The sequence below is a fragment of the Chenopodium quinoa genome, unplaced genomic scaffold (genome assembly GCF_001683475.1).
Source record: "Chenopodium quinoa cultivar QQ74 unplaced genomic scaffold, ASM168347v1, whole genome shotgun sequence".
Classification (NCBI taxonomy): Eukaryota; Viridiplantae; Streptophyta; class Magnoliopsida; order Caryophyllales; family Amaranthaceae; genus Chenopodium; species Chenopodium quinoa.
Window position 1 is genome coordinate 1077017 of NW_018744143.1, and position 25409 is coordinate 1102425.

General features: G+C 31.6%; 2 protein-coding genes across 2 annotated transcripts; both read left to right on the forward strand.

Moving 5' to 3' along the window:
• Positions 1-5004: 5004 nt before the first annotated feature.
• LOC110693186 (protein ACCELERATED CELL DEATH 6-like) lies at positions 5005-12115 on the forward strand. The gene is made up of 5 exons (XM_021870315.1): positions 5005-5633; positions 7191-7790; positions 9653-10176; positions 10581-11132; positions 11252-12115. The coding sequence occupies exons 1-4, from the start codon at positions 5381-5383 to the stop codon at positions 11103-11105; spliced, it is 1902 nt and encodes a 633-aa protein (XP_021726007.1). The 5' UTR covers positions 5005-5380; the 3' UTR covers positions 11106-11132; positions 11252-12115.
• Positions 12116-13641: 1526 nt separating this feature from the next.
• On the forward strand, positions 13642-14577 carry LOC110693294. The gene has a single exon (XM_021870451.1). It carries the CDS (start codon positions 13642-13644, stop codon positions 14575-14577), a length of 936 nt encoding a protein of 311 aa, XP_021726143.1.
• The last annotated feature ends 10832 nt before the right edge of the window (positions 14578-25409 follow it).

The window sequence follows — 25409 nt, forward strand, 5'->3', positions numbered from 1 at the left end:
ATATTAAATATTGTCATATAGGCATATAGCTATATGGGAACGTACGTGTTATAATCTTCTCATTTTATACCTAATACTTTGTATTAAACATAAATATTGATTTATTTGCAATCCACTTAATTCTCCCTGTAGAAGAAGACAAATGTCTCAATTAATGTTGATTTGTAATTCAACTTCCTAGTGTATAATACTTCCAAAATTATAAAAGATTCTCACACGTAATCGGTAATCCCACCTTATCCATATTAAAATATGAGTAAATTACAAAAATTATTCTATTTCTGAATTTCTATTAATTCGATGAACCTTTTTTGGCTGTATTTGAGTGCGCACTTTCACATTAACTGTCCCAAAAAACCAGGGGCACCCTTCCTTTTGTATTTGCCAATACAACCAACAAATCACCATCTTTTGTGTCAAAAAAAAAAAAAAAAAACCATCTTTCTCCTCCTTTATAAATCCAACCAAACCCCCATTAATCAACCATTTTTCAAGCTTCAAACTTTCAATCAAATTAATCAACCATTTTCCAAAATAATTCCCAAATTTAAGAAAATTTACATTTTAAGTTTCTAATTCAGAAAGAATGAGTTCAGTAAAAAGCAGAACATGGATAGTAGTAGCAGCAATAGAAGGAATGAAAGATCAAGGTTATACAAGGTGGAATCATGCAATAAGGTCTCTTCATCAACATGCTAAGAATAATGTTAGATCTTCTTCTGTAATTTCCCAAAAAATTAGAGATGATAAATTGAATCAATCTGAAGAATCTCTTAGGAAAGTCATGTACTTAAGCTGTTGGGGTCATAATTAGTCTTTAGAGTTTCGTTAATTAATGATGTGGACAAGACTTAATGTAATGTCTTACGATTATTTTTAATACTTTACCAACTAAGTTAATTCACATATAGTTGGGTCGCCTGGGTCGCCCGCCTTGGGTTTTTGACTATATTGTATCAACTGTATATTTGTTATTATATTACATAATTTGGCCTTTTTAATCAAGTTTTCTCTCTACTAATATTTCAGAATTATTTATTCGATTTTGGTGGCAAGTAGTTTGGAAAAGAATATATTTTTCATCATTTAATATAATCTAGGAATTAACTCATGCACAAGTAGGGGTGTTCAAAAATTGGCCCGAACCGAAAAAATGGACTGGACCGAACCGAATCAATTGATCCGGTCTCCGGATCGAGAAATTTATTTTTCCGGTCCGAAGACCGAAATCCTATAATAACCAGCCTTGAACCGGACCGGTCTTTTGCTTAAAATTATACATAAAATTTTTAATAATAATTAAGATTATTCTCAACAAGCTTGGAAAACTTAGTCGTATGAGCTATTTTATACTAAACATATTAAAAAAAAATGGTTAAAATATTGTTTTTCCTTTATATTTTTATCGAGTTTTTCATAAATAATTTAAAATTTAGGAAAATTTTTTTATAAAAATTCTAACATCAGTCTAAACTGGTCCGGTCCAGGTTTTGGACCGATTTTTACGGTCCGGTCCGGGTTTGGTCATAGCTTAATCGATCCGATTTTCGGTTCTTGAAATTCAATTTTTCGGTCTTCGGTCCGGTCTGGGTTGGTCCAGTCCAGTCTTAGACCGATGAACAACCCTATGCACAAGGAAATAATATATACATTATTTTGCCTTACATATAACCAAATGTAATTTAACCCCTTCTTAAGCAAAACCTTTGTAACAACTTATAGTATGATCATTTCTTAGATTTTGTTAATTTAAGCCAAAATTTACACACCCATACCTCCTTTTGGTGTTTTAAATCTTAATTTTTTCAAATTTGGTGAAAATATGGGAAATTCAGAATCCACAGAGATTGAGTATAAGATCAGCCAGCTTGAAGGACAACTTTCATCAACTCAGAATGAGTTATCATCAACTAGGGCTCATTTGGAAATATATATTGAACCAAAAGGTAGAAAAGATCATGCAGCTTGAAGGACAACTTTCATCAACTCAGAATTGATCAATATATGATAAATAAATTATAACAATTGAATATTAATAATCTAGTCATTGAGATGATTCCAACAAGTATCCACAAGACTATTTTTTCTTATGTATAATTTACAAATATTGGTCTAAGTATGTTTAACGAATAATTCAAAGGACACTTACAAAAAACGGAGGGAGTATATTTTAAAATCCGAACAAGATTCATCAGCTATATTACTACCTACTACCAATATTTATTAATTTATTATTTTATCATTTAAATATTATAAATAATTTATTTTATCATGCATTGATATGTCTGTAAGTTTTTAGTAAATACTGATGGTTGAACTCAATTATCAATTTATATACTCTATCACGTTCCTCATATGGGAACCTTTTAGGCTTGAAGTGTGGATGTGGCATGAGGTCTCTCATACTTGGCGCGAAAACATTTTACTTGGAAGGTGGGGGTGGGTGTAGGAATGGCAACAGATTGGATTCGGGTCGGATGCGGCTAAATCTGAACCTGATCCGTTTAGTAAACGGACCCTGGACTCGGATCCAAATCCGAATTCGAAAAATCCGAGTCTGAGTCCGATCCGATTCGTAATTTTTGGATCCAAATTCAGTACGTTTATTCGGACCTCCAAATGGTCCGGTTTTTTTTTTTTTTTTTTTTTTTTTTTTTGGAATTTATGATATACCTATAATTGCTTGTATTATCCCTAATAAACTTTATCTTTTATATCATATTGGTGTAAAAATTAGAAAAAACATAGCGTATAAAGACTAAACATAACATATTTAAATTATTAATTAAGTTACATAACAAAAATTTGCTACAAACAAGCAAGCAATTGTCCCAATGCAAGTTATAAAGCATATCCTCATACTCGGACTCAATTAAAAGGTAGGGTTCCTCAAAAAAATATAAATTATTACAGAGTAATTCCTTTGGTCATTACAGGGTAGTATACATTTAATTTATGACTCAATTTTCTCGTAATTAAATTTGTTATTCACATAGTCATTTATTCTATACATAAAAATAAAATATAAGGTATGACATGACGATTTTATATTCAAATCTAATATTACATTTGTTTTATATTATTTGCAATTATCAAACGTTTTTCAGTCACATTTTATGTCAAATCGTTGCAAATAATACATAACAGAGGTAGTATAAATAATGCTTATTTATTTTTGGTTCATATAAGCCACTAGGGCGGGGATGAGAATTGATCCCAAAATCACCTGAAATCGGAAAAAAAGCTCTTACCAACTAAGCTATCCCTCACTCTCAATATAAATAACGCTTATGGTTTGTGTGAACTTTGATCCCTTTAATCACGGTCAACAAAGTGGTCAAAGTAATCTAGAAATTTGAAAAATTACTTCATAATCACGATAACAAAAATTATTTGTTTGGATTATTCAAAAAAACAAAAATAAAACTTAAATCGAAAGCACAATAGGTTACAGCGCCCCATGTGATCCACACTACCGCACTTGGCAGACCACCTCTCCGAGACACACTCCTTTACACAACTCCCTCATCTCCACCGTCCATCAAACAATCCCATAAACTCATACTTGACTCGTTTTCTTGACTTTACAGTGTGACTGTGGGACTTCCTTTCCCAAACAACACTACATTAATTTCACTCTCCTCCATTAAACCAAACCCAAAGTAACCATACAATCATGACATCCTCTAAAATGGATGAAGAGTTAAGAAAGGCAGCATTGAGAGGAGATGTAGACTTCCTAAAATACTGTGTTGAATCAAATAAACCCATCGAATACTACTTGACTTCCTTCCCTATGGAAGAAGAACAATCAGGAAGATGTCATTATGGCAACATCTTCCACATGGCGACGATGGAAAACCAAGAAGAGTTTATAAGAGAAGCCATGGGGATTTTACCTCAAGAAGCCAAGCAGCAACTCCTTGTTCAACCCGGGGACGAAGTTTACAAGTATAACCCTCTTCACGTAGCAGCCTTTGTTGGTAATGTAGAGATAGTAAAGATGTTTATCGTTGTTTACCAACATTCCCATCTCATCTTTTGGAACATCAACGACCCTGGTTATTGAAGAATAACATGGGAGATAACCCTTGCTTTGTGGCTCTTATTCGTTATCAAGAAGAATGTGCGGTGGAAATTTATAAAATGGATACGGAGTTGATTTCCGATATGCCTAGTGATCGTGGTAGCTCCTTAGTCTACGAAGCCGTGCACACGAAGATGAGCAAGTTAGCTTTAGTGATATTGAGGTCTCCCCATCCTATCAGTTGCGGCGGCGGAAACGATGGCTACACTCCATTCCACTCAATACATTTTATTGAAGGCTCAGGTAAACATGGTTATTATTAATATCTTTCAATAATGAACGTAATACTTTTTCTAATAGTTCTTTTACAAATAAATATTTTAATATAGGAAACTATCTTATTAATTTTTTATGAAAAAGAAGAAAAAAGTAAAATAAAATAATCGAAAAGTAAATGTTGAAAGAGTAGTTAAACTCCCAGAATATGGCAATGAAAGCATGAAACCTTATTATAAAATTTTATACACACTTTATAAACTAAACTACTTTATTATAACATATTTTATAAGGTAGTTTTTCAAAACAATCGATTTTAATAAAAAAAAAAAAAAATCCATAAAATTTCATTATTAATAGTGTGGGTCTAAGTTACAAGATGAAAAAACACATGGTAAGTCAAAATGGAACAAACACCTTAATGAGAAAGTTGTATTAAAATAATATTGTACTTCGTACAACACCAACTTTTTTTTTTTTTTTTTTTTTTTTTTTTTTTTTAAAGAAGTAAGACAAGATATAAGGAGAAGTTTAGGTACGTCTAACATCAATATGAATCAAATAAAATCTTATTACGTGATTACCTATTTCTTTATAAAGTACTCCGTATAATTTAGTGAGAGTTAACATATACAAATATATGTATATCAGTATATGTATATATACATGAACACACAAATATACACACAAGTACATAATTATAATCTTTGAAAACCTTTTTTTTTTTTTTTTTTTATAACAGAAGTATCAGAAGAAATCTTTCGAGGACTTCTTCAGAGAGAGCCAGAGCTAATTAAACAAAAAAATAAGAATGGAGCTTCGGCATTTCATTTCTGGGCATATTATGGTAAAATTTGGCCATTCAAAATTCTCTTAGATTGTAAGGATATCATCCAAGATGTGAATAAGATTTTCACATACTTTGTATCTTCAACAAATAGTTATGGTGGCAATCCATTACACGACTAGGCTAGATATGCCCCGTGTACAGAAGATGCTACAAAAATTGCAGAATTGCTGATAGATATTTACAAAAAAGAATCACCAAGCCTTTCAAATAATCAACATCCTTGGTTAATGGATGAAAATGGAGATACACCTTTGTCATTGGCCATAGCCCATAAGAATGAAAAGTTAGCAATATATTTGTTGTCTGTGGATGAAAATGTAGTTATCGAAAGTAAGAAGAATGTTCTATTCTTGGCTGTCGAGGCTCAATGTCATACAGTTGCCGAAGAGATATTGAAGATAATCGATAACAAAGGTCGAACTCAACTTCTTACGAATCATCAAAAGCTCAATATCTTGCATCTTGCTCCATTATGCACAGGTTAGTCGACGATTTATTTATCTTTCTTTTTTAACTTTCACTTATAGCATTATTATTGATAATAGATAATATAAGATAATAGAGTATGTGAGAAGTTGATGATATTCTCATTAGGTTTAATATGTATTTATATACCTAAGAAGTACTGTAATCTAGGTTTACAAAAGATAATAACAAACTAAGAAAATATACATACAAGCTGTTAAACGAGATAGATATTAGTGAATATTCACAAATTATAATTAAGAAAAGATTCTACTCTAACTACTTTTGACTTGGTCATCGTTATCAGATAAAAATATGGATATCTCTTTAGTTTTCTCTTTGTCATCTTTACTATCCACTAAAACCTAAAGCAATGCAAAGAAATAAAACATTTTTGTCATGATTTATCCATCTTAAGTTGACATGGTGCTATATAATTTACACAATATATTATCTATAATTTAGGATGACTTTTCAATAGCTATAATAAAATTGTAGCCATTGAAACCATTTTCAATCTTGACCCTTCAAATTTTACCAGTATATGCCCACAAATACAGAGTAAAATGTTTCATCTCATAAAAAGCGAAAGAACGAAGTTTTTTAATTAACTAATTATACGAGAATATAAAATAAACGAAAAAAATTGGGTGAGTCGGACTCACAATGAGTCTAATATATCTGACATTAATAATCTAATATATGACATTATTAATCTAACATCTTACATTAATAATATCAGATCTGACATTAGTAATCTAATATACTCATGTCATATATTAGATTACTATTGTCAGAATTCAAATACTCCGTACTAGATTACTAATGTTAGATTACTATAGTCATATATTAGATTATTAATGTCAGATATTAGATTTCTCATGTTAGATATTAGATTATTAATGGCAGATATTAGATTATTAATGTCAAATATTAGATTAGTAATGTCAGATATTAGATTTCTCATATTAGATATTAGATTATAAATGTCAAATATTAGATTATTAATGTCAGATATATTGGACACACGTTGAGTCTAATCTCAAGCAAAATGTTTCCTAAATTAAATAAATAAAAAGTTGCCAATTATTTATTTAATTGTACCATGTCGATCGACTTTACACATAATTCATCGTGCACAAATTTGCAGTTACTAATAACTTTAACTATTCATAGTTTAGATTTATTAAAAGTTGATATTATAAATACTACTTCCAAAAAAAAGAGTGTCAATTTTAACAATTGATACATTTCACTTTTGACATTATATATGTAACATAATTTAGCTAAAAAACGAACATAATCATGTCTGATCATTTTAATTTTGTTTTCGATTTGTAATTTCAAAAACCAACTTTTTATACAAGTAAATTTTAATAATAATTCTTTAAAGATACTACAGTTGAATTTATGCATTGACAAATGAGTTAACTTAAAAACTACAAAGGAAGTAAATTACAAAATAAAATTAGTCTTTTTTTTTTTTTTTTTTTTTTTTTTTTATTACGTATATTGTTTAATTATGAATGATTGTAGAAAAAATATTAAATAGCAATTCTTCTTTACAAGCAGAAAACTTTATTGCAAAACTAATGGACAAACATCCAGAATTAATCAAAGGAGTAGATAAAGAAGGATCTACAATAGTTCATAGTTGGATAAAAAGTGACAAAGAATGGCTATTTAAGTTCATATTAGAGAGCAAGTGGAAAGATCAGTTTGTAAAACTTATTAATGTTAAGGATTACAATTATCAAAACAATCCTTTTCATGTTGCTGCAACTACCACTCATGAAGCAACAAACCAGATTGTACCACTCCTTGTTGAAGCTTACAAAAAACACAACCTTATTTGGAGAGTATATCCTATCTATCAATTGCCATGGTTTGAAATGAATAAAGATTACGAAGGGCCTCTACACTTGGCATTACGCAACAAACGTGAAGATCTTGGACTATACATATTGTCACTACTCCTGGATGATCAAATTATGGATGAACTGCTAGATAATTACAAGCCAGAGCACGCTATGTTGTTTCTTGCCATACAAAACAATTGCTCTGAAGTAGCCAAAGACATATTGGGAAATTTGGATAAGAGAAGCAGGACCAAATATCTAAAAGATTCCTCAACTGGTTGGAATATATTGCATCTTGCTACAAGGTTAACAGGTAATAGTTTTTCGTTCCTTCATAGAATAATATTTAGCATTTATTATTACACATAATTTTACGAGATAAAAGATACAGAGTATATTGTATTGGTTAAGTATTGGCGCATAGCTGTTATTTACATGGCAAGTAAATAGCATGAATAAGACAAAAGAGTGATGAAAAATGTTTTTCTAGTGGTACAAATAAGTAAATAAATTGTCATCAAATATTATACCACTATTACTTATAATGGCTATAAATAGTACTACTAAAATAACCTATTCTATAGTAGTATAAAATACATGTATAATGGTACATCAAAAAATACCACAGTAACAATAAAAGAAATTATGTGAATTTATCAATTAGCCCTCATATATGCATCCCAAATAAATAGCAGATATGCGCCTAGTTGCACTCTATGTTATTACGTTGTTTGACTATCAATTGGTACTTTGCCTCACACTTGACAAAGACATGCAGGGAGATATTTCTAATTTCGCCTAGTGAAAAGAAGGGAGACAGATATGATAATGATAATGATAAATTGCCTGGAATAATTCGACCTTTGCCTCATCCGCCCAAAATAATCCCACCTCCTTTAATGTAAATTCGCTTCAAATGGTCCCAACCGATCAGCTAACTTTTTATGACAAGTTATCTAACACGTATCAACACCTAATTGGTCCAAAAATAAAATTTAGAAAAAAAATTTAAAATTATTTTTTAAGAAAATTTTAAAAATTATCAATTAATTTCTTAAAAAAAATCAATTAATTAATCGATAAACCACCAACCCCGCCGCACCGACCCCTTCCCTGTCCCAATTCCGGCCCTCCTCCCCTTTCACGTCGCGATTCCAACCCCTCTCCCTTTTTCGTCCCAAAGTATTCTTCTTTGACGACGATGATAAGAGGAATGCGACGCTTATTGAGCTCATCGATGAGAGCGACAACGGCGGAGGTGGGTTCAGAGATGGTAGATATCGCCGCTATTGGAGGTGGTGAAAGAGAGAAAGAAAGATTTTTAGGGTGGCTAGGTCTGACTGGTTTTTTTTTTTTCAAATTTATTATTTTTAATTTTAAATTTTAGATAAATCACGTTGTGACATGTGTACTTTAAAACCCAACAAAAAATTATCTATTTAATAGGTTACCGGTCACTTGGGACCATTTTAAGCGTATTGACATCAAACGTCGGATTATTAATAAAATAATTGAAAGTTGGGATTATTTTGGGCGGATGAGACAATGGTCGGATTATTCCAGGCAATGCAAATAATATAAAACAAATGTGCTATATATATGAAAATGAATTTTAAAACTCCCTCCATTCTTTTATTATTTTATTTTAGTTTTTTATCTTACTACTTTTCATTTTTTATCTTCTTATTTTGCTTTACTCTTTTTATGGTAAAGAAAATATCCACTTTTATTACTCTTTACCCACCATATGACCCACATAAATTTTATAAACAAACTTTTCACTCCTACCTATTTTTTTTTAAAAAAAAAAAAAGTGGTCGTACTTACTATTTCATTTTACATAAACAGACTAGTGAATGGAAAGATAATGATAATTAAAGAACAAAGGAGTATATTTTTATAGGCTTAAAGCATATACTCTCTCCATTCTTAAATTATTATTATTATTATTTTTATTATTTTTTTTTATTTTTTTTTGGTGAAAACCATTCTCAAATTATTATGCTCTTTTCAGAAGCTTAACTTTTAATTTTTATCTTTTGGATCCAATGCAATTGGAAATTGACAACTATAGTTAAGAAAAGACAAGTCAAAGGAAATGAGATTTTTATGAAGTTAGGGATCAGATCGAATACATGATTCTTATATTAACTTTTTTATAAACTATGAAATTAGATGAAGGATTTGGGACATCGCTAGTTAATGAAGCACCAGAGTTCATCACCGAACAGGATAACAATAAACAATCACCTTGGGATACAGCATATGAAACTGGTTGTGCATGGTTTATAAAAGCTGTACTGAAAAAGGACCCGTCTGTATTCAATAGAGCACCCTTGGCTTGGATTAAAGCATGTGAGCACGGTCATGTCCCAGCTCTTCTTGCCTTCATCGAACATAATCCGAGAGCGTTTCGATATCTTTGTATTGAAAAAAAGGATTCTCCTTTACATCATATAAAACTTACAAGTTTAATAGACTATGAAGATTTTCTCAAGAATCCATACAACATGGAGGATCTAATTAATCTTCAAGATTCTCAAGGTGTAACACCTTTACACAAAGCAATACAAGATGACAACTTATTCTTGACTGAAACTTTACTCAGCATTGATAAGATCAACTATGACATCAAGGATGATGGAAATAATTCTGCCATAGATCTATTGGCTCAGAAATGCGCTGGCAACCAGGCATGGGTATGATTTCTTTCCAATAAAATTTGCTATATATTAAGATTCATTTTATTATATGAATATGATGCTTCTTTAATGCAAAAAATAAAAATAAAAATTTTGCTCTTTTGTACCATTTCCTTTTCCTTAAAACACAAAAAGATAAGATCTATTCGAGCTTTGGATATCAATGAACACAACTTTTATTGAATTAATTATGTTGGCAATAATATATGTGGACTAGCATACGAAGCTTGCACAGACGTTAGTGAATCGGTATGCTTTTCAATTTTTCTACTTCCTCCCTTACATATTAATTGCAACTTTAGAATTTTTTATATCTCACAAATAACACCCCAAAGTTACTTTAAGTAAATCACAAAATTTGTGTACATGTAGTTATCCATTTAATTGCAAACCATGTGCAGGAAGAAATGTGCCAAAGAATCGTGTTTAATCCATGGATAAAAACATCATACTTCCAGCGTAAGACCAATTTGTTAGAAGTGCGAAATTCACTATTTGTGGTGGCGGCTCTATTAGCCACTATTACATTTACTGCTGGTTTTACTCTTCCGGGCGGATTAAATCAAGAAAGCGGGGAAGCACTTTTAGCCAAGAAGGTCGCATTTTTGGTATTTTTGATGTCTAATGCATTGGCTATGTGTACTTCCATGTTGGTTTTGATTTGCCTTGTATGGTCTATGGTCCAAGATTCGAGTAATTCGTTCATTTCATTGTTATTGATTAATCGTAGCATGGTGTTACTCATGGTAGTGTTTTACTCCACTATATTAGCATTTATGACTGGGGTCTATGTGGTTATATACCCAAAGGTTCTTTGGGCAGCCATCATAATCATCATAATGTGCTCTCTTATTGGAGTTTCGGCGAACAGAACCCTCTTGTACAAAGTGTTATTGATCTCTTCAGCAAAGAAGAAGCAAAATTAGAGAGATCCAATGTATCTGCTTGAATTGGTGAGCTCTCTTGTCGAAGATAAATATGTTTTTGACATCCTTTAATAACTTTAGAGGAATATATATAATTGCTAGTTGTAAATTATGCATAACTTATTTGATGAATCTATGACTTTCAGGGTAAAGCTTTTCCGTGTTGCGTAGGCAGTAGCAGGGCCAGAAAGTTGAGTGAATTGAAGCAACAAATAAATTCAATAAAATTCTTGTAGTTATTGGCTTAAAATATTCTTGTGGTGTTTAGCACTTATCATGAGTACTTATTACATGATGCATTGTCAAAGTTACTCATTGCTATTTAAAGTGGTGCAGTTTTTGAAAGCAAAGAATTTTATTTTATTTTTAACAGGACAAAGAAGTATGAGTATTATTTGAGACATTCTTAGTGAAATGAAAACCAAAATAATGTCTTCTAATTAAGTGAATTGAGTGACATTTTTTTTTTTAAAGAATTTTTATGAGATTTGGGCACCTAAGAATGTTGTGGGAGGTTATTTAAGAACTATGTAGTACAATAGTCATAATACAGACACAAGTTGTTGAACCACACACTTGTATTACTTGAGCAGTTTAGCTTATGCACAGTAAAGCAAGGGGAAAATCAGCTCAGTAATTAATTGAAAAACTATAAAGCTTTGAAAGGGGAAAAAAAACAAAAATAGGACTTTTGGAGTAGAAAATAGTTCCATTTGTTCTTTAACTAGTCCAACAACTAACCCTAATTTTGTTGTGATATCCATATGTTAATACCTAGCTTGATTATAAAAGTTAAGGACAACTTGATTGTAGCAAGCTGTGAAATTTAGTTTATTGTAGGCAATTAGGTGTTCAGCTTGACAATGTTGCAGGAGAAGGGAAAGTTAAGGACAACAAAGTAGAAAAACGAAACTTTTCCTCAAAGAAAAAAAAAATTAAAAAAAATGGTAGAAAAACAAACTTAAGAAATGGGTGAGGCCTGATAGGAAGCTGAGTGAAATAAAAAAAAATGAAAAAAAAAGTAGTGTGGTACCGTGGTTTGTTGTAGAGGTGAGGTCTAAAAAGGACAAATTTACTTTAAAAATCCTAAATTTGGGCGATTTACTTTGAATTGAAATTCTGAATAACCCCAACTTTGGTATTTTTCTAATAATCCCACCTTTTCAGTTTGCCTTCAGCAAGCTCAATCGATTAACGACCCGCTATAACAGGTACCATGACACGTGTCAACATGTTATTAGTCTAAAAAAAAAACAAACCCTTTACTAGCCACCACTCCTCCCCTTCCTCCATCGTTAAACCCTAGGCCACCACTAGCCCAATCGAATATCGATCGGCCACCGCCCCCCTAACCACCGAAAATGGCCATTTGGCCCCTTCTACCCCCGAAACGACCCAGCAAACCCACCACCACCCCCTAAATTAAATCACCCGCATGAAACTGGCCAAAATTTCCCCTCGCCAAACCCCGACAACACTCCCCCCTTAACAATCCTCATCCTCGAAACCGACCGAAACAACTTACCCTACCACAAATATGATTGATCACATCATTTGTACTCACTCCATGTTTTAATAAGTGTTACACTTTGAACGGCACATAGATTTAGGCAATTTAATTGAATTAAATAAAATAAGAGGTAAGTGGAGTAGTTGGAGTATTAAAAAATTGTGTAAAAAAAAATAAATAAATAAAAGATAATGTGGTTAATAGTTTATTGTGTAATGAATGTGAGAGAAAAGAAATAATAATAAAAAAAATAGTAGTGGGTTTGTGTGGGGATCATGAGAAAAAAGGATATAATATTAAAATATAACTTTTTGCCAAAAAAGGAAGTGTAATACTTATTAAAATATGGCCGAATTTGGTAATTGTAACACTTATAAAACAAGGGAAGTATAATAGTTCCGAACGATTTCGTGGAGGGGGTGGTGTCAGGGTTTAGGGTTAGGGAGGGGTGAGGGGGGTGTGTTGGTTTGGGGTGGGGTTGTGGGTGTACTGGTAGGGAAAGGGAGGGGTGGAGGCTGGGGGTTTACACGGTGGGAAAAGGGGCAGAAGGGTTGGGTATTGGGGTTTAACGGTGGGGCAAGGGGAGGGAGTGGGGGTAGGGAAAGGTAGATTAGTTTTTTTTCTGTTTTTTTTTTAATTATTTTTTTTTAAATTGCAACACGCGGCATTAATATAATAAAAAAAAAAATTACCCATTCATTAGGTAATTGGTCATTTGGGGTGCTAGAGGCAAACTGTAGCAAATTAAATTAAAGGTGGGATTATTAGAATATAATCATATCCCAAGTAGGTAAATCGCTTATAGTTGGAATTATTAATGTGATTTTTTCCTTGTAAAACAAGGTTTTTTATGTGAGCAGCAACTAGAAAGCTGAGTGAAATGAAAATAAAATACTTCCTCTGTTTTTTTTTTTAACTACAACGTTGGAATTTTACACTTATTAGTTCACTATTTTTTTGCAGAGAGATGAATTGAATACAAGAGGGTTTGAAGAGAAAGTACACAATGTGGAGTCGAAAACAAAAATGCGTGAGAATGAAGGTCCCAAATATGTTGCTCCACATGCCTATGAGGAACCAATGCCTTTCCCGCAAAGGTTATCAAAAGCCATGCTCGATACGCATTTTGGGAAATATTCTGAGACTCTTATGAAGGTATATGGTACCATTCCTTTTTCTGATATTTTAATTCAAATGCCTCAATTTGCAAAAATTTTGAAAGAAGTTTTAGATCATAACCATAATGATAAGGAATTAGAACGTATGGTAGTAAATGAGCAATGCTCTAGTCTTTTGCATGAGAGCCAACCACCTAAGTTGCATGATCCTGGTAGTTTTACTATCCCCTGCATGATAAACGAAACACATTTTGATAGGGTCTTGTGTGATTTAGGTGCTAGCATTAATTTAATGCCTTCTTCATCGTATGAAAAATTAGGGTTGAAAAAACTTAAACCCTCCCTCATATCTCTTCAAATGGCTGATAGGACTGTTAGACTCCCCAAGGGTGTAGGTGAATATGTATTAGTTGAAGTTGGTGAACTTGTTTTTCCTGTTGACTTTGTTGTAGTGGATATGAAAGAAGACCATAAGATCCCGCTTATCTTTGGCCGCCCTTTTCTTGCTATAAGTCAAGCTTTAATAGATGTTCCTAAAGGACAAGTGACCATTAGAGCTCAGGACAAACAAGTCGTGTTTAAGCTTTTTAATGACCATAATTTTACTTTTGATGGTGGTACTTGTTCGAGAATTGATGCTACTAACCCTTTGGTTGATAAGTGTGTTTCAAATAGAAATTTTGTAAGCAAAAAGGACAATATTCCACCACATGATGGGTTTAGTTACATGAAGGTAAATTCGGATACAAGGCATATCAAATCTAATCTAAAGGAGTCGTTTGGAGGTAGATATATTAACGAGCAACACCACGAAGTATCTTTTCCGTGTGGTGACCCAGGGTGAGCTACTAAAGAGGGGTCGAGCTAAAGACCTTAAACAAGTGCTGACTGGGAGGCTACCCATTGTGTTTTTGATTTTTTTTTTCTTCCTTTTCTTTTTATTTTCTTTATTCTTGTTTTTTTAGTCTCTTGGGATTCGATCCTTACTTGCCTATCTACATAGTAGTGGTCTTGTTAGGTTATTTTTGTTAGGTACGCGACACGCCTATCAAATTTTTAGTGTCTTGGGGATATGATGCGACATTATTTCAAGGGTGATCCTAGCTCCGCCCTTAAGTATGATCCCTCTTCCGACCAATAGGGCATAGTTTTCTCTTTCCCTTGCTTGTTCTTATTTGATATATATTCACATTGAGGACAATGTGAAGTTTAGCCCGGGAGAGGGATTACTTTTTGCTTTGTATATAGTAGTTAGTTTACTTTGGGTTGATTTTTAGCGTCTTTATAAGACTATGCCTCAATGATGATATGTGATACATGTGTAACTTTAAAAGTTGAAAAACTTGTTTTTGAAAACCCATTCACTAATTGGCTTGGAATTGAACTTGTTTGTGGCTACAATGGTCTCTCGCTCGACCAATATGGATAGCTTGTGTACCTAGTGAGATGCTTGAGCCATGTTCAATTGATTTCACTGTATTTCAGTCTTATTCTTTTCCATGTGTGATTAGTTGTCCTTCATGTGATTTGAATCTTGGATTTGCTTATTGACTATTTGAGACTTAATGATGCATATTGCGGAAAAATGATTAAATTTCCTTCGTAGATATTTAGAGCCTCAATTTCTTAGGTCTACAAAATTTTATTTGTTCTTTACATTCACTCTTAGGTTGAGCCACTTTGAGCCATGATTACCCTTTTCTTGATGCCTTGTGTTAAAGCCATAGAGTCTTTTTGTAAGTTTATTTTGAAGGAGAATTATTGTATATTTCAAGCCCTATTGAGTGACGTGTGAAATGAAGTGTTCAGTGCTAGAAAAAATACAGAAAAAAGAAGAATTCTGAAAAAGAGAAAAAATTTGAGTTTGGAAAAAAAATAAGTTGAAAAATATAGCAACAAAAGAAGGAAAAAGGGGACAATTATAGTCTCATTCGTGCTACTATGTCAGAAGGTATTCTCAAAAAAAAAATTAAAATAAAAAAAAAATTCAAATGAGAGTTCCAAGAGAAAAATGTCTCAAAAAAAAAAAAAAAAAAAGAAGAAGAAGAAAAAATGTGTGAAATAAAAGGGCAGCTTTGTATATGAAGTTTGGAGGAAATAAGGTTGGGTTGAACCCGTCATTGGATTGTGTAGTGGGATTAGAATTTTTTTATATTTTTTGAGCACCACATTCCAAATAACATCATCCAACCTTGCTACTAACCAAGCCTACCCTTTTTAAGGAATTCTTGATTTCCGTGGTTGCATCTTCGTTTTATAAGTGGAGAAAGTCAATTTGCAAGTCTAAAGAGGATGATAACATGAAGTTGATATGCATTCTATGCCTAGGATGAGTGATTTCTTATTCTACCCCGTAAACACATGAGTGGCTTGTTTGTTTTATTTTGCACAACTAAAGTGAGGAGCTATTCATGTTTTTTTGAGTTGGTTAGGGGAGATGTGTGGTAAGATAGGTTGTCAATTCTAATTATATGAAGTTTATGGTGGTTTTGTGAACATTGGATTGAATTTCTTATTTTTCATTAGGTTTTTGGTTAATGGCACATGTATTTTCATTTGAGAAGCTATCTTACTCTTCTTGTGTTTCATGGTTCAATGCTTGAGGACAAGCATTGGTCTAGCTTGGGGGAGTTTGATAAGTTGTATATTGTACGTGTTTTTAGGGTCTTTTTAGGTAATTTTCGAGTCTAGATTTATTGTTCATAGCTCATTTTGACTTAATTTTGTTTGGTTGTGATCATATGATGCTTTTATGGGTAGATTCGTTGTTTTTGATGTATTTTAGGATTTAACGAAGCTATTTGAAGGTTTTACAAAGTTGCGGATCTTGATCATAGCTTGCAATTCACTTAGAAGGCCAATGTTTGAAGTTGAAGTCATTTAAAGCTAATCTCCAGCCAGACATGCCCATGTCACTCAGAGACATGGGCGTGTCATTGTGTTTTGAAGAGGCAGAAAGTTGAATTTGAAGTTTTATTTGAGGCATGCCCATGTCTATTTGAGGCACGCCCATGTCGAGTTGAGTGCTTCAAGCTAGAAGCTACGTGCTAAGGGAAGCATGGCCGTGTTGAATGCAGGCATGCCCATGCCTCGTCGAGTGAAGTTAGCGCAATGAGACACGCCCATGTCAGAATTTGACATGTCCATGTCTTGCTGGAAGTTGAAGAAAGATCAATTTTGACTTTGGGCACGGGCATGTCCTGTGTGGCACGCCCATGCCTGGTCGATTTTGGGTCGTTTTAGTCCGATTTCTTTCCTTAATTAATCCTATCTTTTAGCCTTATTATAAATACACTTTAGCATTATTATCTCATTATCTATAATCTTAGAACCCTAGTTTTCTCTCTAGATTTTATTTTCATTGTATAGTAATTCAAGATTATGCACTCAAGATTCTTCATTTATCTCTCGTAATTCAAGATTCGTTATTTTCTTATTCTCTTTAATTCCTTTGATTGTTAATTATGTTTTTCTTAATTCTTGTTATTATTTTCATTACTATGTGTGAGTAGTTCCCTTATTCCAAGATCTAGCGGAACCCGGATATGATTGATGCATGATTTAATTATTTAAATTCTCTAATGATAATTGCAATTGATATGCTTAATTGATTGTGCTCATGCCAATACTAGATTAGGGATAATTAGTATTGTTATTAATACATTATTTTAATCGCAACGGCAGTTAGGTTTTGACGAGTTTGAATAAATCAATTAGTGAAGTTCATCACGGGAGTAGTTGAATGGATGATTAGGAAATTAGAGTAATGTGCTCAAAGTCTTTAATTTACATGATTCCATGGAAGTAGGCTTGATTGTGATTAAAGAAGTCATTGATAACTTGGGAGATACCATTGGTATTATTTAGGGATTACTTTTCCTCGTTAATCAATTGAATTATATGTTAGGGGTAGAGCGACTATTGCGTTAATTGTATTCGTGGTAATGTTTGATCTTGGATGTTTTTAGCATTCGATTTATTATATTATTTAGATTTAATCGTTTTAATTAGTCCTTTAGTTATTAATTCTCACTGTTGTTCGTTTTGGTTACTTGCTTAGTGATAATTTGAGTCTGTTTAATTAGTTAAACCATAGTCTATTGGGATTCGATCCTTACTTGCCTATCTACATAGTAGTGGTCATGTTAAGTAATTTTTGTTAGGTACGCGTGACACCCCTATCAGGTAAAGTAGCGGTTGACTAGATGTTACACATAAAAATCAATATTTTATTTTTAAAACTATAGATTAAATTTTCAACCACTACCTCTAAAGCTACCTCTAACTTCAAAAACTAATATTTCTAACTTTTGATAAAAGTTACCTTCACCACTAAAAGCTACCTCAAGCGCTACATTGCCAAACACTCATTAATTTTTTTTTTAGTAGTGGTTTGACTTGGTCAAATCATTAAAAGCTACCTAAAAGTACTCAAAAGCTAGTGCCGAACACGCCCTAAAAAGCTTACCTTCTTAAATCTCTTCCTGAAATTTATAAGATTGTTTTGAGTGACATACTGCAATTATGAAAAAAAACAGTAGAAAATATAAAATAGAACAACCTAAAACGAATTATTTATGTTGTGCAAAACCAAAACAATACAAATTAGTACTTCTAAAAACGGAAGGATTCTAATTTACTAAAACAAAGTTTCACATAATAAAATAAGAAGTACTAGTATATTACTCCATTTCTAAAGATGGACTCAAAAATTGAGTATGGCTTTTTTTTTTTAGTTGCTCTACTGAACTCTGCTCAACTCTGCTCTGCTGACACCTACTATGCTCTGTTCTACTCTATTTGCTTAGAAGCTCAGGAAAATAGGGTCTAAACTTGTATCGGTTCGTTACGTGGGTTCAAAATTGATCGTGAATCTTCTTTACTCAAAATGCCACTACCATTGGGAGAAGGACACGTTGATCAACTGTATTACTCCAAATTTTTATCAACATGACTCATCTTCATTTCCATGTGCACCCAATTATAGAGAACATAATAAAATCCCCAAATCTATAAATACACAAACTATGTGTAACATATATTTTCATCAATCAACATTTATTATTCAACCAAAATACCAAACAACAAAAATACTAGCTAGCTCCCCTTAATTAAAACCTTGAAATCTTACTTCTTTTTCACCTTCAAGTTAATCATAGTATTTTTGAGAAGTAAAGGACGATTTATAATATCAAATTTTCGACGTAATTGTGGTATTTTTCCTCTAGGATTTCAAAGAAGATGAACAACACAAGAACCTGGGTAGTAGCATCAAGCATTGCAGCATTTGAGGCCACAAAGGATAAAAAGTGTTCAAGGTGGAATTACCCTATTATGAAATCAATTCAACAACATGCCGCGAAAAGCATCCGATCATTCACAAGTGATCATGCTAAGAGAACTTCAACCTCAAGTGTTAAATCCAATAGCATTGTTATGAGTAGTAAGGATGAGAAGTTGAAGCATTCTGATGAATCTCTTAAGAATGTTATGTATTTAAATTGTTGGGGGTCCTAAATGATCGATTAGCCGGAACGTGATCTTGTGTACAAGTTATGTAAAACACATACATATAATTTATATTAGGATGTGTTCTATGCTTCATGAAGGATAATGTCCAATTGTAAATGGTGTTTTGTGCTTTTTTTCGTTTTTTTTTTTTTAGTTTGTTTTTGTATATGTCACTTCTATTTGAATTACATTGCAATGAAGAAATTTTTTTCATTCGATCTATACTTTATTTTGTAGTAATCCTTATATAATTATATACTTATCTACAAATATATTTGTTTATGGTAAAACAACGTTGACATCAAGTATTGGAATTGACTAATGCACAAGAAAAGAATAACGAACCGGTTAAGTAATTTTGCACAAGGGTCGAATAACTAAGAACCATTAGTACGACGTCATACCTAAAGTAACTTCATAGAAATCCATACTAATCTTTAAATTAGACTATTCAATTTTTAATCCAAGTGCCTAAGAATAAATCTGAAATACTCCAATATGTTTATAAAATATTAATCAAATACTTTATATATAAAATGATTATATTATCCGTATATGATATGATTTAAACCCGACATAATCTGAATTGAACTGAATGAAAGATGCATGTAAAGGACATGAAAACTAGGTTCTACCTAAAGGTGGACCTTGAAAGATACATGACCATGGTACGGTGGCACCATACCTCCTCACAGGAAAATGGGCGTTGCTCCTCGTGATATTGAGATGGGAGGATGCACGGCCAAATACGCTTTAATTAACGTTGAATGGCTCTATGAATAATGGCAAAAACTTTTTGTATACATTCATCGTCTCATCGAGGTAACTTTTTTATAAATTTAGGGTAATTTTGAGATTTTTTTAGATAACTTTTATTAATAAATCATACATAACTTTTATTTATATCAAGATAACTTATATATACGAGGTAACTTTCATTCATTAAAGAGTAACTTTTGATCATTTTAAGGTAATTTTATAATAAATGTTTTATTGTACATCCAATTTATTTAAATGTTTGTCCAATAATGGTGCCAAAATCACACCTTATTTATTTTTATTTATTTTTACCGAAACCCACGTGATATCCCTCTCACCTTATCTCTTGAATTATCCAATAATAAAATTTTCTATCCAAATTTTTTTTATTTTATTTTTTTTATGTTTAAGTTTAACCCAATATAAATTATTACCATCATTCATTCAACAAATAACCAAAACAAAAAAAGACTAATACACTAGAATGGAAAGCACTTTTTTTGTAAGTAAAACTAATGTGTTATCCACATTAATAATAATAATAATAATAATAATAATAATAAGTAATTGAATATGACAAAATGAGTTGGCCAATCCATACTATCACTTAATAACTAGTCATTTATCACTATAATTGAACTTTGAACCCAATTCACTTGTAAACATTTTATGGGGGATTGATTACAGTTATTGAGCAAGATCAAGCTTCAATACTGAACCAGTGGGCTATAGGTGGTGTACACACAGACAACAAAAATTCATAGAAATTTTTAAGGGAAGGAAACATTTTTTTTTTTTTTTTATCAACTCTAAACTCAACCAATCAGCCATTTTGATTTAAGAGTAGACATATCCTTGACAATTTGGTATAAAAAATGAAGTTATATCAAAAAAAAAAAAAAAAAAAAAAAAAAATAAAATAAAATAAATCAAAGTGAAGACATTTTGGTATAAAAAACGCAAATAGTGACATTCTAGCCTATTTTATCGCTAAAAGTATAATGTATTGAAATTGAGCGTAATTCTCACTTTTTTTGGATTTCTATTTCCTTCAATTTTTCTCATGTTCACTATCTATCATTATAATATGATCATGTATTAATCGACATGTATTAAATAATTACAAAACTAAAATTTACAATGGATATATCAAATTGATGTTATTATGTGTGGATTGCGTTTTTTAAAACTCTCTTCGGTTTTTTTTTTTTTTTTTTTTTTTGAAGTGTCTCAGTATAACATTTGAACTATTCATAAACATTGGTTTAATCAATGTTGGTGCTCTAAACATAAATATTGATTAAATTGCAATCCACTTAATTCTCCCAATAGAAGAAGATGTTTCAATTATTGTTGTTTACGACCCTTTATGTAATTCATCTAGTGTAAGATAATACTTCCAAAATTTTAAAAGATTCTCACACGTAATCCCACCTTATCCATATAATAATATGGGTAAATTACAAAAATTATGCTATTTCTGAAATTCTCTTAATTCAATGAACCTTTTTTTGGCTGCATTTGAGTGCTCACTTTCACATTAACTGTCCCAAAAAACCAGGGGCACCCTTCCTTCTGTATTTGCCAATACAACCAACAAATCACCATCTTTTTTCCTCCTTTATAAATTCTATCTAAACCACATTAATCAACCATTTTTTTAAGAATCAAACTTTCAATCAAATTAATCAACCATTTTCCCAAATTTAAGAAATTTACATTTTAAGTTTCTAATTCAGAAAGAATGAAAACTGTAAAAAGCAGAGCATGGATAGTAGAAGCAGCTATAGAAGGAATGAAAGATAAAGGTTATGCAAGGTGGAATCGTACAATAAGATTGCTTCATCAACATGCTAAGAACAATGTTAGATCTTCTTCTGTAATTTCCCAAAAAATTAGAGATGATAAATTGAATCAATCTGAAGAATCTCTTAGGAAAGTCATGTACTTAAGCTGTTGGGGTCCTAATTAGTCTTTAGAGTTTCGTTAATTAATTACGTGGACGAGATTTGATGTAAAGTCTTAGGATTATTTCTAAGACTTTACCGACTATATTAATTCGCATCTAGTCGGGTCAGCCGCCTTGGGGCTTTGACTATATTGTATCAATTGTATATTTGTTATTACTCTATATTACATAATTTGGCCTTTTTAATCAAGTTATCAATCTATTCATATTTCAGAATTTATTCGATTCTAGTGGCAAGTAGTTTGGAAAAGAATATATGTTTTATCATTTAATAAAATATAACATACGAATTAACTCATGCACAAGGAAAGAATATATACATTATTTTTCCTTACATATAACCAAATGTAATTTAACCCCTTCTTAAGCAAAATCTTTGTAACAACTTTTAGTATGATCATTTCTTAGCTAGATTTTGTTGATTTAAGACAAAAGTTACACATCCATACACCCTTCATGGTGTTTTTAATCTTAATTTTTTCAAATTCGGCGAAAATATGGGTTTTTTTAATTTACTATTCGGCGATAAAAAAGGAGAAGCTAGGAGAAGGATCGGCCAGCTTGAAGGACAACTTTCATCAACTCAGAATGAGTTATCATCTACTAGGGTTCGTTTGGAACGGTTGAACCAAGAGGTAGAAAAGCTGAAAACTGATAATTTTGTTCATGAACATATGAAAGAAAAATTGTTAGAGTTAGGGGAACTCCAAGAGCAACTTTCTTCTACTAAGGTTGAGGCATTAACAAGTAAGTGTAACTTAGAAGCATCGAGAAAAGAGGAAGAAGAACTAAAAGAACAACTTTTAAATCGACGAAAAATTGAAGAGGATGTAGAAATGAAGTTGCAAAAGGTGATCGAGTTAGAAAAACAAGTTGCATGCGTGAATGAGGAAGTGTTATCTACCAAAGTTAATTTAGAAGCGTCGAAAAAGGAGGAAGATATGCTCAAAGAACAACTTTTAAGTCTAGAAAAGATCTTAGAAGAAATGGAAATGAAATTGAATATGGTAATGAAGCTTGAGAAAGAACTTGAGGATACTAAGAATAAGGTATTAACAACAAAGGGTGAATTTGAAGTGTCGAAAAAGGAGGAAAATATGCTTAAAGAACAACTACAAAGTTGTGAAAATTTTCATCAAGATATGAATACAAAATTGCAAAAGGTTTTGGATCTTGAGAAACAACTTCGGTTTATTAGGGCTGAGGGTTTGTTCGTCAAAGCTAACTTAGAAGGATCGAGAAAGCAAGAAGAGCGGCTTAAGAAACAACTCTTTGAATCCGAAAGGTTTCAACAAGACATAGGAATGAAATTACAAAAGATATTGGAGCTCGAAAATGAAATTTCTTCCTATGAAGCCGAAGCATTATCCGACATGGCTAATTTGGAATACACTAATAAGGAAGTAGAAGAGCTTAAAGAAAAACTTTCATTGCTTGAAAAAGTCCAAGAAGCTGTGGTGGAGCTTAAGTTATTATAAACTAAATTTGATAGTAATAAAAGACTAGCTAGGGATATTATAAATTGTTGAATTTGTGTAACAAAATACATGTCATCGATTACAATTAAAAACATTGTTTATGTGTGACAAATTGATAATGTAAGTATATTATCCAAGTAAAAGATATGTAGGAGTTATTTGTTTGGTTCTTCCTTAGTCCTTACTGTAGTTGCTAATAATTTGTACTTCAACTCCTAGCATTTACAACTTAATTAATACTACGTATTTTACATCCAAACTACTTGGAAATCTTATCCATGTAAAAACGCTTACTTAATTTATATTTTACATTCAAAACATTTGAAATTCTTATCCAAGTAAAAGCGCTTTAATTAAGTCATTGATTCAAGAAAAATCCAACAAAAAACAACTTACAAATTAACTAAATAACTTATTAATCATCGTATAAAAAATTCAATCTAATTAAAATTAACAAATCAAAGTCAATTCAAACGACCTGATTGTCACGTTAAATACCAAAAAAATTCGTCAGTCACATGGGTTTGGCCTATTGGGGTTGAAGGGAGACGTCGTGAGCCCTATAATACCTTTCAAAAAACCCATAAAAAAAGGCTCAATTATATGGGTAATAAACACAGTGGCAGTATGTAACCAAGACACGTCCATATAAATCTTAATTTCATCGTATGACTCATCCTCCTAATCCTATGCTCTTAATCACTCTATCCGTACAACCAAAACCCACGTGACATCCCACACCTCTTATCTCTCTAACAGCCAATAGCATTCAAGTATTTCACCCTAATTTCCTATATATAGAAGCAATTAATATCATTCAACAAAAACAGAAATAACTAGCAAATTTTTATCATCATCCTTTACATTCTAAAATTTTATCATATAGTTTTCATTCACATTTTTGGAGTTGATAAAGATGACTACAAGATGCTTGATTGCCGCAGGAAGCATTGCCTCAGTAGAAAGCTTAAAAGATGAAGGATTTTCAAAGTGGAATTACCAAATTAGGTCTCTTCATCAACAAGTTAAGAGTAATATTCGGTCATATTCTCAGGGTAAAAGTGTAAATTCTTCAGCCTCGAGTGTGTTATCCAAAAAGATTATTAGGGATGATAAGTTGAAACACTCCGATGAATCTCTTAAGAATGTTATGTATTTGAATTGTTGGGGTACCAATTAATTGTATCATAAACTTTATTATTATGAAATATATGTACATATTGTATATTACATCTTTAGTTATAAATTAATTGAAAGTTTATTTCGTGAGTTTTTCTGACTTATATTATGATTAGCAACGATCAATAATTACATTAAACTAGAGCTACTACATCCTATATACTCGATGCCTCGATGTGTGCATGAATTTCAAAATGACAACTTATATGTACAATATTAGATTAATATTGAAAGCATTGTCTTATAAATTTATAAGAGTATATAAAAGAGAAAATATAAGTTTATCTTCATGATAAATAAAAAAATGTTGATTGAAAATATAATGTTGATTGAGATATTTTATTGATTTATTTCCCAAAATGTCATTAGATAAACGCTTTTAATTTTTTTTTTTTTTTTAATTTTTTATCATGATGATTAATTAGGACTCACTACATATAACAAGGTATTTTAAGTGGTTCAAAAATGTTAATGATGAAACTATTAAAGCGCTATGTTAAAGCAAGTGCTAGGTAATCATTAGTTTGGGGAAAATGCATTTTTTACAAAATTTTCTATTGTTTTCTATTTCATCTGTAATAATTGTAATTTGGAATTGTGGGGGCTGGTAGCAAGTTGCATCTATTCTGTCTATCACTTTAGGCAAGTACTAATATTATAGAAATGAAAAAGAAAATAAGTGGTATAAAAAATTTGTGAAACTATAATTAAAATAAATAAATTAAATAAACCTTGATAGGGACTGGCCCTTTGTTTGTAATTATGTCTTCTAATAGCTTT